Genomic DNA, 20,515 nt, shown 5'->3' on the forward strand with positions numbered 1-20,515 from the left:
TTCTGTTTGTTGTAAAGTTCTTGTGAAATGTTTTAACTGTCGAGGTAAACACAGACACTGTTAGTACCCCTTACATTTGTAAAGAAAAAGAGTTCCTGTTCACTTAAAACCCAGTGGAGGTCCGTTTGCTGGACTGAATGCAGTTTTCTATAGGATCGACAGGGGGCAGTATTAACCTTACAATTGACTAAAGATGACCTGACCTCAAATGATCTCACAGCTGCATAAAAAGAAAGTTAGAAAAAAAAGTACGAAGTGAAAGTATGACACAGTAAATTGGATTTCCAAACGCAAGACTTTAATGGAAAACATGTTGATATGTTTAGTGATACCACACATAATGCAACATGAAAAATGGTCGTATGTACAAACAGTTATCATCCTGTGGTAAACTGAATGGGACAATAAAAATTAATAAAGTCATTTTTGTTGAAATTTTAGGGTGAAATGTTTTAAGAATATGTACAAATGTAAAATATGGAAAATACTGGCACATTTTCAGTAGGCACATGTGACTTCTTACAGTACAGGGGAGGCTTGTTCAGCTGCTTTCCAATGTTATAAGTAAAGTTTATTTAAATGTTTTAAGTACAAATTCCTGTTGATACGCCTCTATCAGTGGTTTTTCCAGGTTACAAAATGTTGCTTTTTCATATCAAATCTCTCCTGATGCAATCTTGCAGCTGTAATAAAGAAAATTATCAAATTTAATTCAATATGAATTTTAGAAATGGACTCGTCTCCTCAGTAATCCTAGTTAGAGCCCAACAGACACACAAGTAGTCGGTGTGAGCAGTAAATCAGATATGGTGTCATTACATAACTGGTCCAGCAGAGAGCACTCTAAATCCGGTGTTTATGAGTCTCTGCACTTGCAGCTCATCAAAGCTGAAGGTTCTAAATCTTTTGTAATATACATTGTATTTTCCCATGTTAAAATATACGCTTGTTGTGTTAGCAAGGTAGCAGACTATAGTTTGTCAGTATGAAGGTATTTCATAATCATATGATGTTATGTCAACATATTTGTTAACCGGCTGAAAGAGTCAGTGTAGAAGCTGCATAAGGATCAATGGTTATGTTGCTCCCCACTGACGGCAAGGCAATTTCAATACTACAAACAAATATCAGTAATCTCAATACTACTTGCTTCTTCCTTGTTAGACTGAGGGCTGACTAGGCCATCTAGTGGTGCAAAGCATGCTAACTTCAGTGGACATCTCTGCAATACAACTTCATGACATCTTAAATCGTATAATCTTAAAATCTTTAAAAGGATCTAAAATCTGTACTGGCGCCCTAAAATAGAGTATCAATTAGGCACTAATGTTAGCAGCGCTGACCTAATGATCAGCATGCTAACACATGACAATATCCTCACACTGACTTTAGCTGCATCTTTGTTTATCATTCAAAAGTACAGATTAGCCTGAAGGGAATGTCTTTTTAAGTGAAACTGCTTTCTGACCCAATAATGGTGTGTTACCTGTTATAAAGTAAAGGAAGCAAATAACTGCCTCAAAACAATGCACCACAGCTGTTCCATGCACATATAACACTGTGTTGTGTACATTTGTTTTTCATCAACGCAGCTCCTTTATTTGTTATTTTATTTTTTATTAAGCCAATTCTGAACATTCAGTCTTTCCTTTTACATTTCCCTTTTATTTATTTATTTATTTTATTTTTTTACAAATACAGCAAATGAACTTAAACAGGAGATTTAGAAAATTGTGTAAAAAGCTCAAAATCCCACCAATTCTATATATTTACTATCTTACTATAACTAATCCTAAAGGATTTATTGAATGAGGTAAGAATTAATCCATGTGATATCTCATGCAAATATAAATATAGTAAAAACCATTAACCAGCAAGTATGAGGTTTAACATGAAAATGGAGATCAGTACTGCATCTTTCTCTTGTTTCGTCCTTTGGAGCAGGATTTCATAGAAGTTAGTCTTTCTGAGAGTTTACCCACAGTAACTGAGGTAAGATACTAACAACTCTGTAAACTGCATCTGTACATTACACCGTTAGTTAAGAAAAGTTCGTTAAGCAGCTTCAGAGCAAGAAACCAGGCAAGTTCATGTGCTGTAAGGAGGCAGAGTGTGTGTGTGCTGGCTGGTTACTGATTTCTGATCTTCCTCCAGGTTCTGCAAGTCCTCCAGCATCTCCTCAATCAGGGGAGGCATGGACCCCGGGATCTCCATCTTCAGCGTCACTACTCGCTCGGCTCCTGTTATACAAAAAAAGAATGAGGATGGGGCCAATGCAGAAGTGTAATAAACTGCATTTCTCCCTGTGACCACTGGGTCACTCACTCTCCATGGTTCGCTGTGTTACTTTACAGCACAAATAAACTTGTTATGACAACTGTACAGGTTGTGAATTTTTATCATCATCTTCAAATAAAATAAGATTTAAATTGTCTAACGTATGTTGACACTTTATTCTGTAAAGTCGTGTATGTATGTTAAACGTTATAGTTAAAGTTAGATGGCATGCTAGGATGCAAATGTTTAGTACAACCAGCTGCATAAGCTAATGACATAAAAACATTCTGAGAGGATAAAAGATATGTATCCAAACCCTGATGCAATTGTCTATGTTGTTGTTAATGACATACAGTAATGCTGCTATGCTAACTGGCAGACTAATAGAAAGCAGAACCAACTGCTGACTGAACCCATAATGCACCTGTACTCAGACTTGCTGACAGTGTGTTAACCAAAGGAAAAGCCTTTCTGACCTTTAGCACTGATGCTGCGCAGGTCAGTGATCTTCATGAGGGCCTTAGGGAACATGAGGGGCATGCTGGGTCGCCGTCTGCGGGAGTAGATCTTCAGTGCCTCCAGCAGTGGCTCCTGCAGCACCTCCACCTTAGATGGCTCCTCCAGGTCTTGTCGGTCTGTAAGAAGAGACGGACAATACATTTCATCGTTTCCAGTAGTAGACCTGCAGCTTCAGCAACGGTGCTGCATTTCACTTCAGGACCTCCAGAGACGAGACAGATGGCGCTAAGGAGCCCACTCTCTGTGTCGTCCATCTCCAGCGGCAGCAGCTGGCCGGCAAAAGTGAACACTTGATCCGTCAGGGGTCCAAATCCTGCATTGTGGATCTGAGTGCGAGTGAGGGTCAACCCGTCAGAGAAGGTCATGGTGTCTTGGTCAGGAGTGTAGCGTGTGCAAATTCTCAGAATCTGGATGACATGAGGAAGAAGAGATCAGGGTAATGAAAGGGTTCATATTTTGTAAAGATGCCTTCCAGCTGTGTGTCTCTTTTTAACATTGTATGTCACATTTTTAATTATTGGGTCTAACCATCATAATGTTGGTTTTGACTGGACAGACCCCATAAGAGGTCACCACTGAGAGAGTGACATCACTGATGGAAAACAGGTTGAATAAAAGAGGGAGGATCAATCTGCATAAAAGCTCTCTCTCTCTCTCTCTCTCTGTCTCTCCCCCTCTCTCTCTCTCTCTCTCTCTGTGTTTCGGTCTGTTTTTCGGCATGAGTTGCTGCCTGGCAGCGTGAGTCATGATACCCAGAATGTGTGAATTGCAGTAGCAGCACATGATTTATGTTTTTTGGCTCATTAAACCTAAAATAGAACAAACCAGTGTAAATAAAACGTTCATTAGAAGAACCTACCAGGATGTCGAGGCAGGCCGCTTTGAGCAGCGTGATCTGATCTGCGATAGTTAGGCCTGTAAAACCTGGGACTCGCTTGGCGAACTCCACCACCTTGATGATGCATTTGGTGGCGAGCTCACTGAACTTGTCCCACAGCCCAAGGTCCAGCTGGATTCTGTGATCTGAGCTGGAGTTCTGAATGGAGAAGAAAACATGCTTAGGTTCATGCTTTATGGATGCTGCTTTAAAAACATGTTTTTGAAATATAAAACACTCTTTTAGTATTTTCTGCTCAGTTTTTCTGAATCAGTTTCAAAGATACTACCCCTTCTGTTGTTTTTAAAATCATCTGTTTGTAGTGGGTCTTATTAGACAAGACAAGTACAATCGAAGACAAAAACATTATTTAGTTGCAAAAATGAAGCCAAAAAGAAAAAAAACATGATCAATGCTGCGTCCCCTCTTACTGCTTCCATAGGATTTAATTGTGTGAGCTGCAGCAGGTGCTGCTGATCATCAGTCCTTGATGAATCGATCATCAGCAGGTGTACAGACCAGCAGGACTGAGGTTCAAACTGCATCTGAACAAAGAACAACACTTGAGGAACAATGTCCTATGGACACATGAGACCAGAGTGGAGCTGTTTGGTCTTAATGTTCAGCACCATGTCTGCTGAAAACCAAACACAACATTTCAGCAGAAACTCCTCATACACACTGTCAGCTCGGTGGTGGAGGGATGATGATTGTTTGTTTGTTTTACAGCCACAGGATCTGGACACCGTGCAGTCATTGAGTGGACCATGAAGTCCTCTGTATCCCAGAGTGTTCTAGAGACAAATGTGAGGACAGCTGTCTGTTAAAGCTTGGTGGAGATTGGTTAAAAAGGGTTAAAGAGGTTAGAAAGGACTTTTATTTTTTTCTGCTGTTAATAAAAGGGAGTGTTCTTTGACAGTAGAACAGTCCGTTTGTTGTCTCCCTTTTTTGGCATCACTCATTTCCAGGCTAAGTAGTCACAAAATGTTTGGAGCAGATGCCAGTACAGATTACGCTGTTCCATTATTATTGTTGTTTACAATTCAGTAATGGGGGAATAGACATGAATAGATGCAGTTTCTTCTTTGTTGTGGAAGTGCGTCAGCTCTTGCAAGAACAACACAGCACAATTTCCCCATTGTGGGCCTAATAAAGGTTTCTTGATCTTGGTTTCTTGAAAAGATTTGTCCTTGTACATAATAAATCTGACTCTGGCAGATATAACCACAGAGACATTTTCAGACCTTCAACGATGACAGTGCTGGCCTGTCACTGAGGTTTGGCAGATATTCATGTAGATTTTCATTCACATTTTGAAGGTAAACAGGAATGCTCTGCAGTGCTTCACCTTGGCACATGTCCTTTAATCAGTAGAAGCCCAAACTAAAGGCAAACTTGGTTCAATGAGAAATTAGACTGGCTCTCCGTGTCCACCTTGAATATGACTAACTGTCATCCCAGGGTTGCTGTTAGGGTCGTAGTATCTTGAGAGAAAAAAAACATTTTCAAAACACTAACTAGCTTGTTACTTGGATTCTTTCATGCTCTGTACTGCACCTTAACATTGGATTATGGAATTGTGTTTTCGTTCTGTACATGAGCCTGTGAGTTCCAGCGTCACTTCCTGTTCTTATTAAACTGTGACCTTTCCTCAGTGGTGTGACTTTTTTTGCCACCATAATCTATGTTTCTGCAGCCTCCTCTGCCTACATGGCGATGGCTGCTCCTACTTTCAGCTTTGGAAAGTGTTTGCTGCCACATGTCTGTGGCGACATGTTCAGAGATATGTACCGGCCACGAGAGCCTAAATCAGCTTTATATGGAGCAATAATCTATAAAATTATTTAATCTGTAAATGAATAACTACATGTAACCCCAGCTGACTAAATGCTAACTACATGAAGTTTATGACATTTGTTTCTCTGTCCTTGTAATTGAATAATTTCTGAGAGAATATCAGAAAATAAGAAATAAATAATGCTTTTAAAAATCTCCCCTATGTTTATAGACATGAGCTCGAACTGTGCAGTCGGCCACTGTGAGCACCATACACTGACCTACAGCACTATTTAAACAAATAGATCAAATGTCTTTAGACATTAAATGCTGAAATGCTGAAAATTAAATGCTGCCTGCAACTACAATCGATAAAATGTCCACAAAGCAACTGTGGGATGATATTTACATTGAGGTATAGCATGGTGACTCACTGTAGTGTATTTGCCCAGCTGGCAGAGGGAGGGGAAGGTCTCTCGATGAGCCCTGCAGATCTTCTCCACGATGAGGCCGAGCTCCGCTGTCAGCTCGTACGTCTCCATTATAGTCATCTTCACCGCTTCCTTTCTCCCTTTCCTCCTGTTTCTGTCGTTTCTCACTGCTGGGGAAAATAAAAGAAAATATATGTGATCAATGCTAAGAAATACTTTATTAATCCCAGGGGGAAACTGCTTGCATTCAGCTGCTCCATGTGTACTCAGAAACAGGTTAGAACTATAAAATGAGGTAAAAAGTAAATGGAATAAAATTCTAAATAAAATTCTAAACTATAAGAAACATTCAAGTTAAATCCAATACAAGTCAAAACTGTAGTCATATATAATACAACCTGAGAACTGTGTGCAGTAAAATGTGACAATGTCTACAATAACTCCAGGATGGATATAAATAACAAGACAGTGTGTTACAGTACATCATGTCTGGTCTCAGAGGGAGGAGTGTTACAGTTCGATGGCCACAGGAGGGAATGACCTTTTGTGGCGCTGATTTAAGAAGTTTTAAAAAATGATGTAAAATTAACACACTTTTTAGGGGGAATTTTTTTAGATTAAAATGTTTTTGATTAAAAAATTTTGCAAAACAGCTTACTTAATCATGTTTCACCTAGAACAGGAGCTGTTAGCTGTTAGCTGTGTGTCAACTGAGAGACCACATTCTTCAAAGGACGCAGACTGATTGTGTCACTTTAGTTGTTCGGAGGGTTTCGGAGGTGACTGAATAGATTGTGGCTGATAGTAGTTTCAGGTAGAAGCATGTGAGCTGTGTGGATCATCTGTTACTTCAGGGAGCATGTGAAGCTGGCTAACAAGGTTAGCCTTTTATAATCTTTGGTAACTGTGTCAACACGTTTTCAGTGCGTCCCACTGACTGAGCCCACAGGCAGCTATGCACATGTCAGGGGAACTCAGGATTACACAACACCTCAGTCTCTGCCTTCCTCACTCCAAAGGCCTCCTCCTCCTCCTCCTCCTTCTCTCTGAATGCCCTACATACAGTCATCATTGTGTAAACACTCTCCAAGAGAGATTATATTACACACTAACTGAAGGCGGCGAGTAGTTACATAGCATCCATCTGCCTGCTACATGTGATGTGTTTATGTAATGCATGTGTGGAAGCATAACAATGAGAACATGTGGCTGGGTGGATCCTTCACTGCTGCCCTATCGCCACACTCTGCCCATTCAGTATATCACACACTATTATCTGGGTCAGTGCTGGGTAACAGTTTGGCATTGTTTCCACTGTATGGTGAGGCGCTAGAGCATTACTGGAGTTCACAGAGAACTGCTCCATCAGTTACTAAAGTATCTGAAAGGTTGTATCACTCAGTCATTAAAAATGATTTCCACATTTTTGTATGAAACAATCAGCTATTGCTAAACATTTAATAACATAGGTAAAAAACCCAGTGAGATCCAGATCTCATTTACAAGGGTGACCTGGCCAAGTGGTCAGCAGCACACGTCAAGATCATTAGAACAACATTTTAAAGTTGGTAAACAAGATGAAGACAGTTATCAGAGCAGTAAAAATAAGTGCAGCAGTAGAAAGATATCTTAAAAACACAGGCACTGATGAATGGATGCTTTTTGCCTAATGTGTAATAAAGAATTAAAAGTTTTAAATGAGATAAGCTCAGAAATGTTTAAATAAGTTTGGAGGGTATTCCAGGCTGAAGGGGCAGAGTAGCTAAAGGCCCGCTTTCCTAGCTCAGTCCGCACATGAGGGACCTGCAGGTGGTAAATGCCACCGGAGCGTAGGGCACAGTGGCTGGTAGTTCGCTGGAGAAGAGTACACAGATAAGGTGGAGCCAAACCAAGGAGGGTCTTATAGACCAATGCCATCCAGTGGGTGTGCCTGCTTGTGCTCAGGGAAGGCCACTGAGCTTTGGCATACAGTTCACAGTGATGGGTGAGGCAGGTACAGCCAGTCACAAACCTCAAGGCACAGTGATAAACAGTGTTCAAGGACTGGAGGCGTTTGGACGATGCAGTCATGTATACAACATCACCATAATCTATCAGTGGTAAAAAGGTTGCCGATACCAGATACAGGCACCTATCTTATTAAAGATAGGTGCCTGTTAAGAGAGTGATTGCATTAAACCTACAGTTATCAGTTGGACTACTCTACCTCTTGAAAAAAATAACATATTTTATTTAAGGTACTACATATTTGAGGGAAGAGGACATATGATGAGTGTAGTACTACATTGCTACTAATATTATTAATAATAACAATAATAATAATAACACATCTTATAGAAATCATAATCAGACAGGAAACATGCATAAAAGTGTATGTGCATGTCTCCCTGAAGAGTGTCAGGCTGCGTTCAGCCCCAGTAACCTCCACTAAAAGAATTTAGCACAGTCTGCCTGAGAGCCAAGGCCGAGGGCAAACAGAAAGCAATAATTAGGCCGCTCTTGGCTTGCTTCTACATTATTAGAGAGCTAGTATGCCAGTGTGTAGTGACAATCAAACAAATCAGGAGATAAGATATCTTTGGATGGATAAATACACACCCTGACCTGGACTAATGGACAGAGTACTCACTCTGTACACACAGCGGTGTCTATAAAGACAGAAATCATAAAAATATTCATTTGCTTTTATGTAATTTTACATGAATGAAAATCTACATAAACTGAAATCAGGAAAATTAGTAAATTTAACCATTTGCAGTTTTACAGCCAATTTATACACTCTGCCCTTAGAGAGTAGAACACCTGCAGATCAGCCTTGCTGGATCTTTGTCATGTGACATCTTCTCACATGCATGAGTAGAGGGAGTACAGCTTTGTTTGATTTTTACAGAATCTTCTTGGGTTGTGGGTTCATTCTTTAATTGAGAGATGTAGAACAAATGAGTCCTTGAAGGTGTAGTGATTCCAGCTACAGATATTCACACTTGTGTAACTACTTACACTCTTTGGACATTCCCACAGCGAAGCACCTCTGCAGCCGGCAGTACTGACAGCGGTTCCTGGTGATCTTGTTGATAATGCAGTTCCTGTCGCGGTGACAGGTATACACCATGTTTTTCTGCACGCTGCGGCGGAAGAAGCCCTGCAGAGACACAAACAGGCAAGAAGACAAAATGATTCATGATTTCAGAGATAATGTAGAAAATGCTGCATGAATAACAGATGATTCATGTATAATGATGCCTGTGCAGCAATATTAAAGAAACTCAAAACTGGAAGAGTAAATAAAAGACAATGTGCCACTGCACCCTGGTCATTTGCACTACTGTCAATATGCTACTGTCAGTCTTTGCACCTTAAATGCTGATGTTTAAACCTTAACAGATAGATAGATTTGACTTATGTTTTATATTTTTACTCTTGTAAAACTTGTTATTTCTACTTTATTTTTTAGAGAAGATTGAAGCAAGGCGTCTGGACTTGTAGAGTTTTCTAGAAGACGTTTCACTGCTCATCCAAGCAGCTTCATCAGTTCTAACTGTTTGGTGGGGAAACATGGTTTATGAAAACTCTAGAAACTCTAGAAAACTCTACAAGTCCAGACGCCTTGCTTCAATCTTCTCTACGTATGATGACGTAGATGACTGAGAATCTTCATCAACATGTCTACTTTATTTTATTATGGATATTCCTATTTATTTGAACTACTTCAATGCATGCTCTATAACGCTAAGGTAAGAGAGAAATTAAGTAATTCCTCTGTATGTCCTACACATCTGGTGGAATTAACAATACAGTCAAATCTTTGAAGTGCATTAATATACAGTTACATTCATTAGATGCTGGTATATTTCACTGGGGAAATTACAGAAAACTATATATAACCAACAATCATGCTCTCAGCATCAGCAGGTGGCAGTATTCATTTCTCAAAAAAGGGAACAGAAAGTGCAAGAAACTGGCCAAGGTCCGAGCAGCATGAACAGGGCAGGACAGGCTACAAAGAGGAGCACAGATGCTCACCAATGGCCTGAAGATGGCTGGTAGCCAAACGCTAGCTTGATGTGCTTACAAAGGTGTGTGGTAATTAATAACAATGATAGAGTGTACTTGGAGCTGCTTTTGGACCATGTCATTGGATAGGTGCTTGTAAATTGTGTTTGTAAAATTGGGACAAAACTACTCAAACAACAACAAAACAGTACTCTCTCCTTATCCTTGTCACATGTGCAGGGGTACACACACACACACACACATGAGTGTGGTTTATCATCGCAACATGTGTTAACTTTGATGTCCCATTTTACTGGAACCTGAGGAGGAGTGCTGAAGCAGCCTGCAGGCCTGGCGTGTTACCTTGCAGCCTTCACAGGCGCTGACTCCGTAGTGGTAGCCTGAAGACTTGTCTTGACACACAAAGCACGGCTTGTAAGTGCGAGGAGGCGGAGGTGGGGAGGCGGGGCTGGTGAACAGGTCGTCTGAGCTAAAGGTGGAGCTGGAGCTTTGGCTTCCCACTGCTGCAAACACACAACATGACATCATACAACGTGACACAGAGACACTCAGAACTTTATATAGTCATCGAGAATTTCTTACACAAGCCACAGTCACAGTCACATCTCAGAGAGAGGCCAAGCCATCACTAAAGATGTTTTTCTCCATTGTTCCCTGCCCTGGACTTCATGTAATCTACACCACGCTTATCAACGTATCTCTCTCTCTCTCTCTCTGTCTCACACACACACACATGTACACACAAACTGATTAGCTTGCACAAAGCAGCCAACATTCTAGTGCCAAAAACTGTGGCACCAAGAACCATAAAACTGAGTCTTTAGTAAGACAAAAGTCAATCTGCTGGCAACACCATGTTGGGTAACTGTTATAGCTACCAAGGTCTACCAAGACCCAAGGTCAGGCCCTGAATATTGTTTTTCGTGTGCACCTAGTAAATTTTACTGTTGCTGCAAAGATAAAACAGCACATGTTGATGTCATTGGTGTGGAGGAAGACCGGACAGAGAGGATGAAGGAGGGAGAGAGGAACAAACATATGACGGCTGATGTTGTCAAGCTGAAGCTACTGTGTTTATATGCAGATGTATATTTCATCAGTATACATAATTATAATTAAAACAAAGATGAGCAGCAGACACTGAGCAGCATTGGAATGATCAGGGGCCGGACTGCAGGTCAGCATGCAGGTCTAGAGGCAGAGAGAGAGAGAGAGAGGCACAAAACTATGAGGAAGACAGTAAACACAGTTACTGACATGAATCACTAGTATGAACCAGACTAATGAGAATAGAGGAGAGGTCAGAGGGTCAGAGGGGATTTGAGGGGACAGGGAACTGCTCAGTGGATCATGTTTGTGTCCCCTGACAGCGTAGGCCTATAGCAGCATAGCTGTGCTAAAAGTTAAGAATGTACAGTGCCTTGCGAAAGTATTTGGCCGCCTTGAACTATGTGACCTTTTGCCACATTTCAGGCTTCAAACATAAAGATATAAAACTGTAATATTTTGTGAAGAATCAACAACAAGTGGGACACAATCATGAAGTGGAACGAAATTTATTGGATATTTCAAACTTTTTTAACAAATAAAAAACAGAAAAGTTGGGCGTGCAAAATTATTCAGCCCCTTTACTTTCAGTGCAGCAAACTCTCTCCAGAAGTTCAGTGAGGATCTCTGAATGATCCAATGTTGACCTAAATGACTAATGATGATAAATGGAATCCACCTGTGTGTAATCAAGTCTCCTTATAAATGCACCTGCACTGTGATAGTCTCAGAGGTCCGTTTAAAGCACAGAGAGCGTCATGAAGAACAAGGAACACACCAGGCAGGTCCGAGATACTGTTGTGGAGAAGTTTAAAGCTGGATTTGGATACAAAAAGCTTTAAAGCTTTAAACATCCCAAGGAGCACTGTGCAAGCGATAATATTGAAATGGAAGGAGTATCAGACCACTGCAAATCTACCAAGACCTGGCCGTCCCACTAAACTTTCAGCTCATACAAGGAGAAGACTGATCAGAGATGCAGCCAAGAGGCCCATGATCACTCTGGATGAACTGCAGAGATCCACAGCTGAGGTGGGAGACTCTGTCCATAGGACAACAATCAGTCGTGTACTGCACAAATCTGGCCTTTATGGAAGAGTGGCAAGAAGAAAGCCATTTCTTAAAGATATCAATAAAAAGTGTCGTTTAAAGTTTGCCACAAGCCACCTGGGAGACACACCAAATATGTGGAAAAAGGTGCTCTGGTCAGATGAAACCAAAATCGAACTTTTTGGCAACAATGCAAAACGTTATGTTTGGCGTAAAAGCAACACAGCTCATCACCCTCAACACACCATCCCCACTGTCAAACATGGCGGTGGCAGCATCATGGTTTGGGCCTGCTTTTCTTCAGCAGGGACAGGGAAGATGGTTAAAATTGATGGGAAGATGGATGGAGCCAAATACAGGACCATTCTGGAAGAAAACCTGATGGAGTCTGCAAAAGACCTGAGACTGGGACAGAGATTTGTCTTCCAACAAGACAATGATCCAAAACATAAAGCAAAATCTACAATGGAATGGTTCACAAATAAACATATCCAGGTGTTAGAATGGCCAAGTCAAAGTCCAGACCTGAATCCAATCGAGAATCTGTGGAAAGATCTGAAAACTGCTGTTCACAAACGCTCTCCATCCAACCTCACTGAGCTCGAGCTGTTTTGCAAGGAGGAATGGGCAAAAATTCCAGTTTCTCGATGTGCAAGACTGATAGAGACATACCCAAAGCGACTTACAGCTGTAATCGCAGCAAAAGGTGGCGCTACAAAGTATTAACTTAAGGGGGCTGAATAATTTTGCACGCCCAATTTTTCTGTTTTTTATTTGTTAAAAAGGTTTGAAATATCCAATAAATTTCGTTCCACTTCATGATTGTGTCCCACTTGTTGTTGATTCTTCACAAAAACTTACAGTTTTATATCTTTATGTTTGAAGCCTGAAATGTGGCAAAAGGTCACAAAGTTCAAGGGGGCCAAATACTTTCGCAAGGCACTGTATCTGCCCTATGACACCTGTTCTACCTGTGGCTGAGGCCATGTCAACAAGTGACTGTATCTAAACCTAACTTCTCTACACACTAGTTTAGACTAGTTACCCACCTTACTAAACACAAAGGGTTTATGTCTGGTCTGGTGGAGGCGGTGTCTGCCTCTCGAACCCAGATTGGTAACTGGTCCCATAGAACTGGTGCCTGATAGCTAAAGCTGACAAAACAGTCCATTTCTGCAGTAGTAATATTTAAGTTGGTACCCCTTCAGTATTTATACATGGGACTGTAGGGAGTATGGTGGGATTACTGTCCTAAACTGTGATACAGCATCTCCAGACAGTCTGCTGTAGTAGACCTTTTCTTCAGAAGGGCCTCTGTATACACTCTGTGTACACCTTTGTATTCCATTAAAAGCAGCCTTTTAGAACAGTCATTTAGCACATTAACAATGTCTAGACTGTAGGTCTGATTACTGTAATGTTATCTTCATTGAAAAAAAATAAAGACTTTTCCAAGTGACCAAACTTTTGAACGGTAGGTTAAGTTTTAAAGCTTCTTCATCACTGTAAGCTGAAATATTTTAGCTTATCTTTTTGTAGCTTAGGTCAGTGTTTCACAACCTTTCTATCAATCAGTGGCCACTTTCCCCTGGGGTTAATAAAGCATGTCGGATTCTGGTGCCTAAACAACCCAAACTGAGGTAGAAAGCAGACTGAGTGTTCTGTGGAGGGAAAGCTGGGCTCACTGCTCCAATATCTACAAAGTGGCCTGTTTTAGTGCAGCTTTTTCCTACATTTCTTCCAGTTGAATGTCTCATTCTCCATCAATCACAACTCACAACCCTCCCTTTCTAAAAGCACTTATTGAGAGGAGACCTGCAGCAGTCTGTGGGCTCGCTCGCCTCCCTGCTGGCTCTCTGACCACCTTCACCGTTCAGGACCTGACAGAAAAAAACCCAAGAAAGCTGTTTTGAAAAGAGGACAAAACTAGAAAAATTGCTCATCTCCATCCCCTTAAACCCGTGGCCTCCAGTTGAACCTGGAACTGGTGGGTCAAATGCGGACACCCCCATCAGGCACATCGTTCCCCAACACGAAACAATGCAGAAGCATGCCACAAGCCCAACTGACTGATGAGAGAGGGAGGACGAGGAAACACAAGAGTGTGTGGCAGAGTGGATTAAGTGGTTTGGTCGGGGGAAGGGCACCAAACCCAGTTTTGGTGGTGTGGGTTGATGTATGCCACAATGCACTGTGAGAGTCAAACATTACATCTACAAAGAATCTTTAGAGCGTCAAAGATTTTGGAAGGAATCCACAAAGTCTGCCGGAGGATAGAAGGATGCATTCAAGTCCCGTTCACTACATGCTGAAGCTGGTTACTTGATTGTTTTTCTGTGTTTTGAAAAATGAAAATAGTTTTTTAATATCAATTTAGGTGCAGTTTTCAGGAGTTTTTTCCACAAACATATGATTCATTTGAGATATAAAAGCAGCACAAATTTGTAGTCCTGGTACTTACAAGAGTAATATTTCCAAAATCAGACTATGAGTTATTTATACTTTAGTAGAAATTAATTAGTTTGGTTTTGTATGTGAAAGAAATAAGAAAAACCTAGAAAAAATATGTTGAATAGCTGCGCTGCAGCTGTGCACGGCTGTCCAAGATATTTACTTTGTTTATATAGAGCTATAATAACATTTGCTAGCCTAACATTTGTCTGTAGTTTAATCACAGAAATAACACAGTATACACATCTTTCTGCACCTGTGTGGTTTTTTAAAGTTCTCCTTCTATCGCTGGCATCGGTCTGGCTCTCCTCTGACCTGCTGAGATGGTGACCGTCCCGTGAACCCGCAGTGACCCCAAACTGACCGGCCCTGCCCGTCCCACACACAGACCACCAGACGGTGCTCACACACAGTCACTCTGCTTTCCTCTCATGTCTCTGTCTGTATAAAACTCTTAAAAGCATCAGAGTGTTAATAAAGACACAAACATACACCTCCTCTCCATTTACAAGCAGCAGGTCATGTGATGGTGTGAAAAAGGCACATGAACGCCTGTATTACTGAAGACCACTTTGATCTGTATTAATAAAGAATATATATGTATTTACAGCCGCAAGGGTCAAACCACATGGACTCATGAGGAGAACTTCATGCTTTGTGTTGCAGGAAATCTGACGTTTGTTTCCACAGGAACAGAAACTAGGAGCAGATTCACAACAACATTATATAATTCCTTATGATTTGATGTGCTAATTTAATAAATGAGACCTATCAAATGTTTTATGTATGCTTATTAAAGTTGTTGCTAATATATTTTATATGTATTCTCTTTGTGCATAAAGGTTATTGTCTCATGTCGCATTGTTTTCACTGTTTACAATGAAAGCTGGTCTTTACCTCACACCATCTACTATATGCAGCATGTCTGTATGAACCCCGCTCTGCCTATTATCAGTGCATCTTTAGAATTTGATCTTTCAGCAAACTACTGATATGTACCAAAGTTGCACAGGACCAGGAGGGTTTGAAGGTGGAGGGAGTCCAGCAGACAGACAGACCTAAATCTGTTTACACAATGTCAATAATCTGATAACTGCACACTAAAACAAATCTTCCATATGTTTCTTCCCCTGCAGAGTAACATCACCAGTTTCCACCTACATTGTGAGCACCGGTGCTCCTGCCAGTCCGACTCGATCAGTTCTGGGAAGAACGCAGCCAGGTCCTGGTCCTGGTCCTGCAGCATGCACGCAGGGCTGGAGGCGCTGTAGAGGTCCGCCATTTCCCCGGGACCGAACACTTGAAACTCCATGTAGTCAAACATGATGAGGAGTTCTTCTGGAGGCTGCTCTCGGTTGTTCTGCTTCAGCAGTAACGCATGGCTTGAGCTGCGCGCATAGGGGCGTGAGCGCGCAGAAAACAAACACAGCCCAGCCCGTGCACGCAGGTCTGCAGGTGTTTTACATAACAAAGTTTGCTGCGGGACTTCTTATCTCCTCAGTATTGACGAATGTCTCAACTCAACCTGCTTCATACTTGTTATGTAGCGAGCGGTGTTACCTAATGTATGCGGCTGAACTCTCCGTGAACCTCCGCCGCTGCCCTTCACATGACCCAGCCGCTGTCTGACATCACCAGCAGCGGCGCACAAGTCCCAAACAGCCTAACTCCAGCGGCACACTGGAGGAATCCAACTAAAACCTATGTTTGTTTGTTTGTTAGTTTGTTAGTTTCCACTGTACAACTTATGATACTACACTGACAGAATGAGAATTGCTAGTTTACAAGAGCCAGTGACGTAGAAACACCACAGTCTGCAGCGTTTTGTTTTACAGCACATCACAACATAAACAACATCACTAAGAGCACCTGAAGACGCCAGAGACCTCACCTTCCCTGTTTTCCTCTGTATCTGTAAATATACTGAAGTGCTGATAATGAATTAAGCTTAATGAGTCTTTGGAAACATAAAGAACTGTAAAATAACAAGGTCCACTAGAACAGGCTGACAGGTGGCAGCTGTGCCCAAATACATCCTGATGACTGCAGATGAGATGTTTTGTATTGATCCTGTGTTGTGTGTTTCATGTGTGAGTGTTTCACAGTTAAATATTTTGATGAGTTAATATTATCCTAAATGTATTCTAAAGACAATACTGCAGTAGCAGTCCACTACTAAAGTGACACTGGGTATAATGAGGTTAGCATTGCTGTTAGTGTTATATAGCCTACATACCCTCCTGCATAAGATGGGCGTCCTACAAGAAGTCAGTCAATCCAACATTATGATGATGTCATACAGCCTCTCTGGACATGGCACTAGTGTTTAGTTGGGACATCTGGAAGTATGCTAATTTAACCCCCTTTCCCCCAAAACCACTACTACAAAAAAACAACTTTCCTCCTGACAGCATCCTGCTGGAGCACATGTAGTTTTTTTTATAGGGACCCTGATTCCTTTGAAATAAAGGACATCAAGGCAAAGCAGGTAAAACTAATGACCCAGCATTAGCATTCCATGATTGAGAGCATGCGGCCATTAACAAAAATCAATACTTCTAAAGGCTCTGTTCATCTTCATCGATGTCCTCTTTAATTCCTGATCCTCGACTTTAAGTGAGAAATATTTGTAGATAGGAGAATCCATAATTAAATACCAGATGATTAAGTAGGTCAGCTGCAAGATGGGTTGGTGCGTGAGTAGCTGGGGGATCTGTTTCCCTACACAGTAATGAAAGAAAGTGGAAATGACACAGAAAAGAATCTACATGTGCATCGTCTGAAAATAATCCCCTTAAAAGACTCAGTGCGCTATGGGCTCATACCACCGAAGAAAAAGCTATTTTGTTTGAAAATATAAATACACTTGATCTCCCTCAATGCCACTGCTAACCCCATTGAGGCGCAGAGGCAGCACAGCTCCAATGTTAAAAGAGGCTAATTACTCCCAGTATCTCTCACTCTCCAGGGAGGCGAGGTCAAACAGAGGACAGGCATGGGAAACATTCCTGCAGCCTGCTGCTGCTGCTGGACCTCCTTCTCAGCTCCGTCTTCCCCTGTCCTCCCTTCTTTCATCCATCCTCAGCTTCCCCCATCCCATTTATTAATATTAATATCATCATATATTAATATTAACCAATCTCAATCACATATCCCAATATTTATTGGTCGTTTGTGTTTTTGGGACTGGAGTGGGTACAGAAAGCACTCAGACCCCCTTACATGTTTCACTCTTTGTTATATTGCAGCCATTTGCTAAAATCATTTAAGTTCTTTTTTCCTCATTAATGTTCACACAGCGCCTCATACTGACAGAAAAACACAGACTTGTTGACATGTGCTCTAACATGCACTGTGAGCTGTAAGGTCTTATATAGACAGGTGTGTGTCCTCATCAAGTCCAATCAGTATCATCAAACACAGCTGGACTCAGATGAAGGTGTAGAACCGTCTGAAGGATGATCAGAAGAAATGGACGCACCTGAGGTAAATATATGAGTCACAGCAAAGGCTCTGATACTGAGGGCCATGTGATGCTTTTTCTTTTTTTAAAAATCTGCAAAAAAAAAAATCCATCTGTCCATGGTAACTGATTATATGATACAAAAACCATCACCTTACAACAGCTTGGACCACATTTACAGTGATTTTTTGAAAAAGTTCCCCTGCAGACCTTCAGTGTATTTTACCACACAATATTACAGCATGGTAGCAGTAACATCTTCCTCTTTTTACCTTATGTTGTTTAATAGTCATTGCCAAAAAGCTTTCAGGCACATTACTCGCCTGCACTTAGAGTTGCATTATTTACTAGGCACTGGGTGAAGGAATATACATGTTTTATATGTGCGTATATGTTTTATGGCAAGATGATACATTCAGAAATCATCTATCATAAGTCTATGAATAAAAAATCAAATTGTGTCACAGTGGTAGGTTTGGGAGGTGTTGGATAAGTCCTAATATGACATTGCACCAAATGGCTAGGTGGGCTCTGACCAGCAGCAGATCCAGAGCCTTCAGCTTCCTTCTTTACAACCAGCTGTAAACTTTCACTTGCAGCTTGCCACCACAGAGGGGTTATTTATTAGCACAATATATCTCTTTTTCCTCACTGTCACATGGGTGACAGGAAGTTGTTTATAGGGGCTCTCTGTAAGTCAGACTCCTCTTTGATGTTGTTGAGTTTCTGAAGGCTTTTAAAATCCACTCCAGTGTGACTTTTTCCCTTCTGGAACATCTTAGGGCGATAAGAGTTATATTCTCTGGCCTGTAACTTGTGCAATGCCCTAATAGTGACATGGGACAAGCTTTGTTTTGAAAAAAGGTTTTGAATTCAATTTAGAGGGATTAAGTCACATATCTAAACCCACATTACGTCTTAGCTTGAAAACGTGTACAACAAGTCAATTATGACTACAAAATATTTTATTCTTCAGAGCGAGTAGCAACCATTTCTCTGAATCATAACATAAACATACAAACATACAAATCTTAGTCAGGGGTAAGTGAGAAGTAGGACCCAAATGCAGGACTGAAAATGCAGCGGAGGGCACTTAATCCAAGTTTAATTGAAAAGGCAAAGGTAACAAAGGAGCAGGCAAAAGAAGAATCCAAAAACACCGGCATGGGTCAAACACGGGGACAACTGTGGCGCAGTGGTATAGCAGGGTTGTCTAGTAACCGGAAGGTTGGTGGTTCGATCCCCATCCCTAGTCACTGTTGTGTGCAAGACACTTCACCCTAGCCTGTGGCGCGCCTTGCTAGTCATGACACAGCCGTATTAATACAGTATCTTAATACAGTATCTAAACACAAGAAGATCCAATAAACTCACTTAAAACTAGAATGCTTGTTGGAACACACAGGGAACAGACAGACTGGCAGGGAGTGAAGGGAAACCCCTTAAGGACACTAGGGAGAGACAGGAAGACACAGGCTAAAATGCATTAGGGCAGAGCAGGAAATCAACAAAGAGGGAAACACAGGAGGAAGTAAAACACTTTCACAATAAAACAGGAACACCAAAAAAGGGCAGAATAAACCAGGAAACATACAAACATACTTAAGTGGCAAAGCAACACAAGGATGATTACTGGAAAAAGGCCACATTTTAATTTGACCCCAAAACCGAAAAAAGGGTGGGATGTGAGAGGTGAAGCCAAATCCTAATGGTTAGGGTTACTGTACATTAACTATGGCAAATGTTCAAATTTTCCAATTGAAGGCAAAGATTAATATTTTGTTAGTAAATAAAATGTTCCTGACTCCAGACAATAATAATGAATAATAATTACTTTAAATTTAATTAATTTGTATTTCTGATCCTAATCATCCCTTTCTATTCATTTTGACTAATAACTTTCAAAATTGTGACTTAGTTTGCATAAGAAATCTTTACTTAAACTAGAAAATTCCTTCTGCAGGGAGCCCTATATATATGTGCAGGTTAACTTGCCCTCCCCTCCTCCCAGCTTGAGGCCTATATACCACATGTTACAATATAAAAAATGCCAGAGTTGCATTGAGGCCTAAAATGAGGCCACTCACAGTTTTAAAACCCAGAGCTCCTTTAAGAGAGTCCCACAACTACCTATTGTTGCAGTGTAGCCTTTGAGATGTAAAATGTTCACATTTAAAAATGCAAAAAGGGGAAAATTTGACAAAGGTCAGATTTACTTTCTCAGAAATAAATGTATGTATTTATTTACACATGTATTTACATTAGTGTTGCTCCAGTTATAATAAGAAATTCCACAGATACTACTATATATAGTATTTGAGGAGTGATTAAGTGAGAAAAGACAGTCAGACCTGGTTACAGTGTGCATGTGTGAGGGCATCGCAGCACCACAATCTGCTTAATTCTCCTGGAGTGTGTCATTGTGTGGATAGCTGCTAACTCGGACTTTGTGTATTTTTGTACATTTCTGTGTGCGTGTGTGTCTGTGTGTGTTTCCCAGGTGCCTTTTTGTCTGGCCCCTATACCTACAAGCAACAACACTCCCCAAAAGCCAATAATCAGTGGCAAGAGGTAAAAATACATCACAAATATGACTCCATATGGAACACA

General features: G+C 41.0%; 1 protein-coding gene across 1 annotated transcript; it reads right to left on the reverse strand.

The window, feature by feature from the left end:
- Nucleotides 1–1,663: 1,663 nt before the first annotated feature.
- LOC114448128 (retinoic acid receptor beta-like) lies at nucleotides 1,664–15,801 on the reverse strand. The gene is made up of 8 exons (XM_028424873.1): nucleotides 15,604–15,801; nucleotides 10,237–10,397; nucleotides 8,881–9,022; nucleotides 5,884–6,050; nucleotides 3,656–3,832; nucleotides 2,999–3,203; nucleotides 2,754–2,912; nucleotides 1,664–2,240 (listed from the first exon to the last, which is right to left on the reverse strand). The coding sequence occupies exons 1-8, from the start codon at nucleotides 15,764–15,766 to the stop codon at nucleotides 2,089–2,091; spliced, it is 1,326 nt and encodes a 441-aa protein (XP_028280674.1). The 5' UTR covers nucleotides 15,767–15,801; the 3' UTR covers nucleotides 1,664–2,088.
- Nucleotides 15,802–20,515: the final 4,714 nt, after the last annotated feature.

The sequence above is a fragment of the Parambassis ranga genome, chromosome 16 (assembly GCF_900634625.1).
Source record: "Parambassis ranga chromosome 16, fParRan2.1, whole genome shotgun sequence".
NCBI classification, from domain to species: domain Eukaryota; kingdom Metazoa; phylum Chordata; class Actinopteri; family Ambassidae; genus Parambassis; species Parambassis ranga.

Bases quoted from the DNA above. Each gene is read 5' to 3' on its own strand.
- LOC114448128 (XM_028424873.1), bottom strand. From the start codon at position 15,766: ATGTTTGACTACATGGAGTTTCAAGTGTTCGGTCCCGGGGAAATGGCG. The intron at 6,051-8,880 runs GTAAGTAGTTAC...TATTTTCCCCAG, and splicing joins TGTGGGAATGTCCAAAGAGT to CAGTGAGAAACGACAGAAAC. The intron at 3,204-3,655 runs GTAGGTTCTTCT...CATGTCATCCAG, and splicing joins CGGCCTGCCTCGACATCCTG to ATTCTGAGAATTTGCACACG.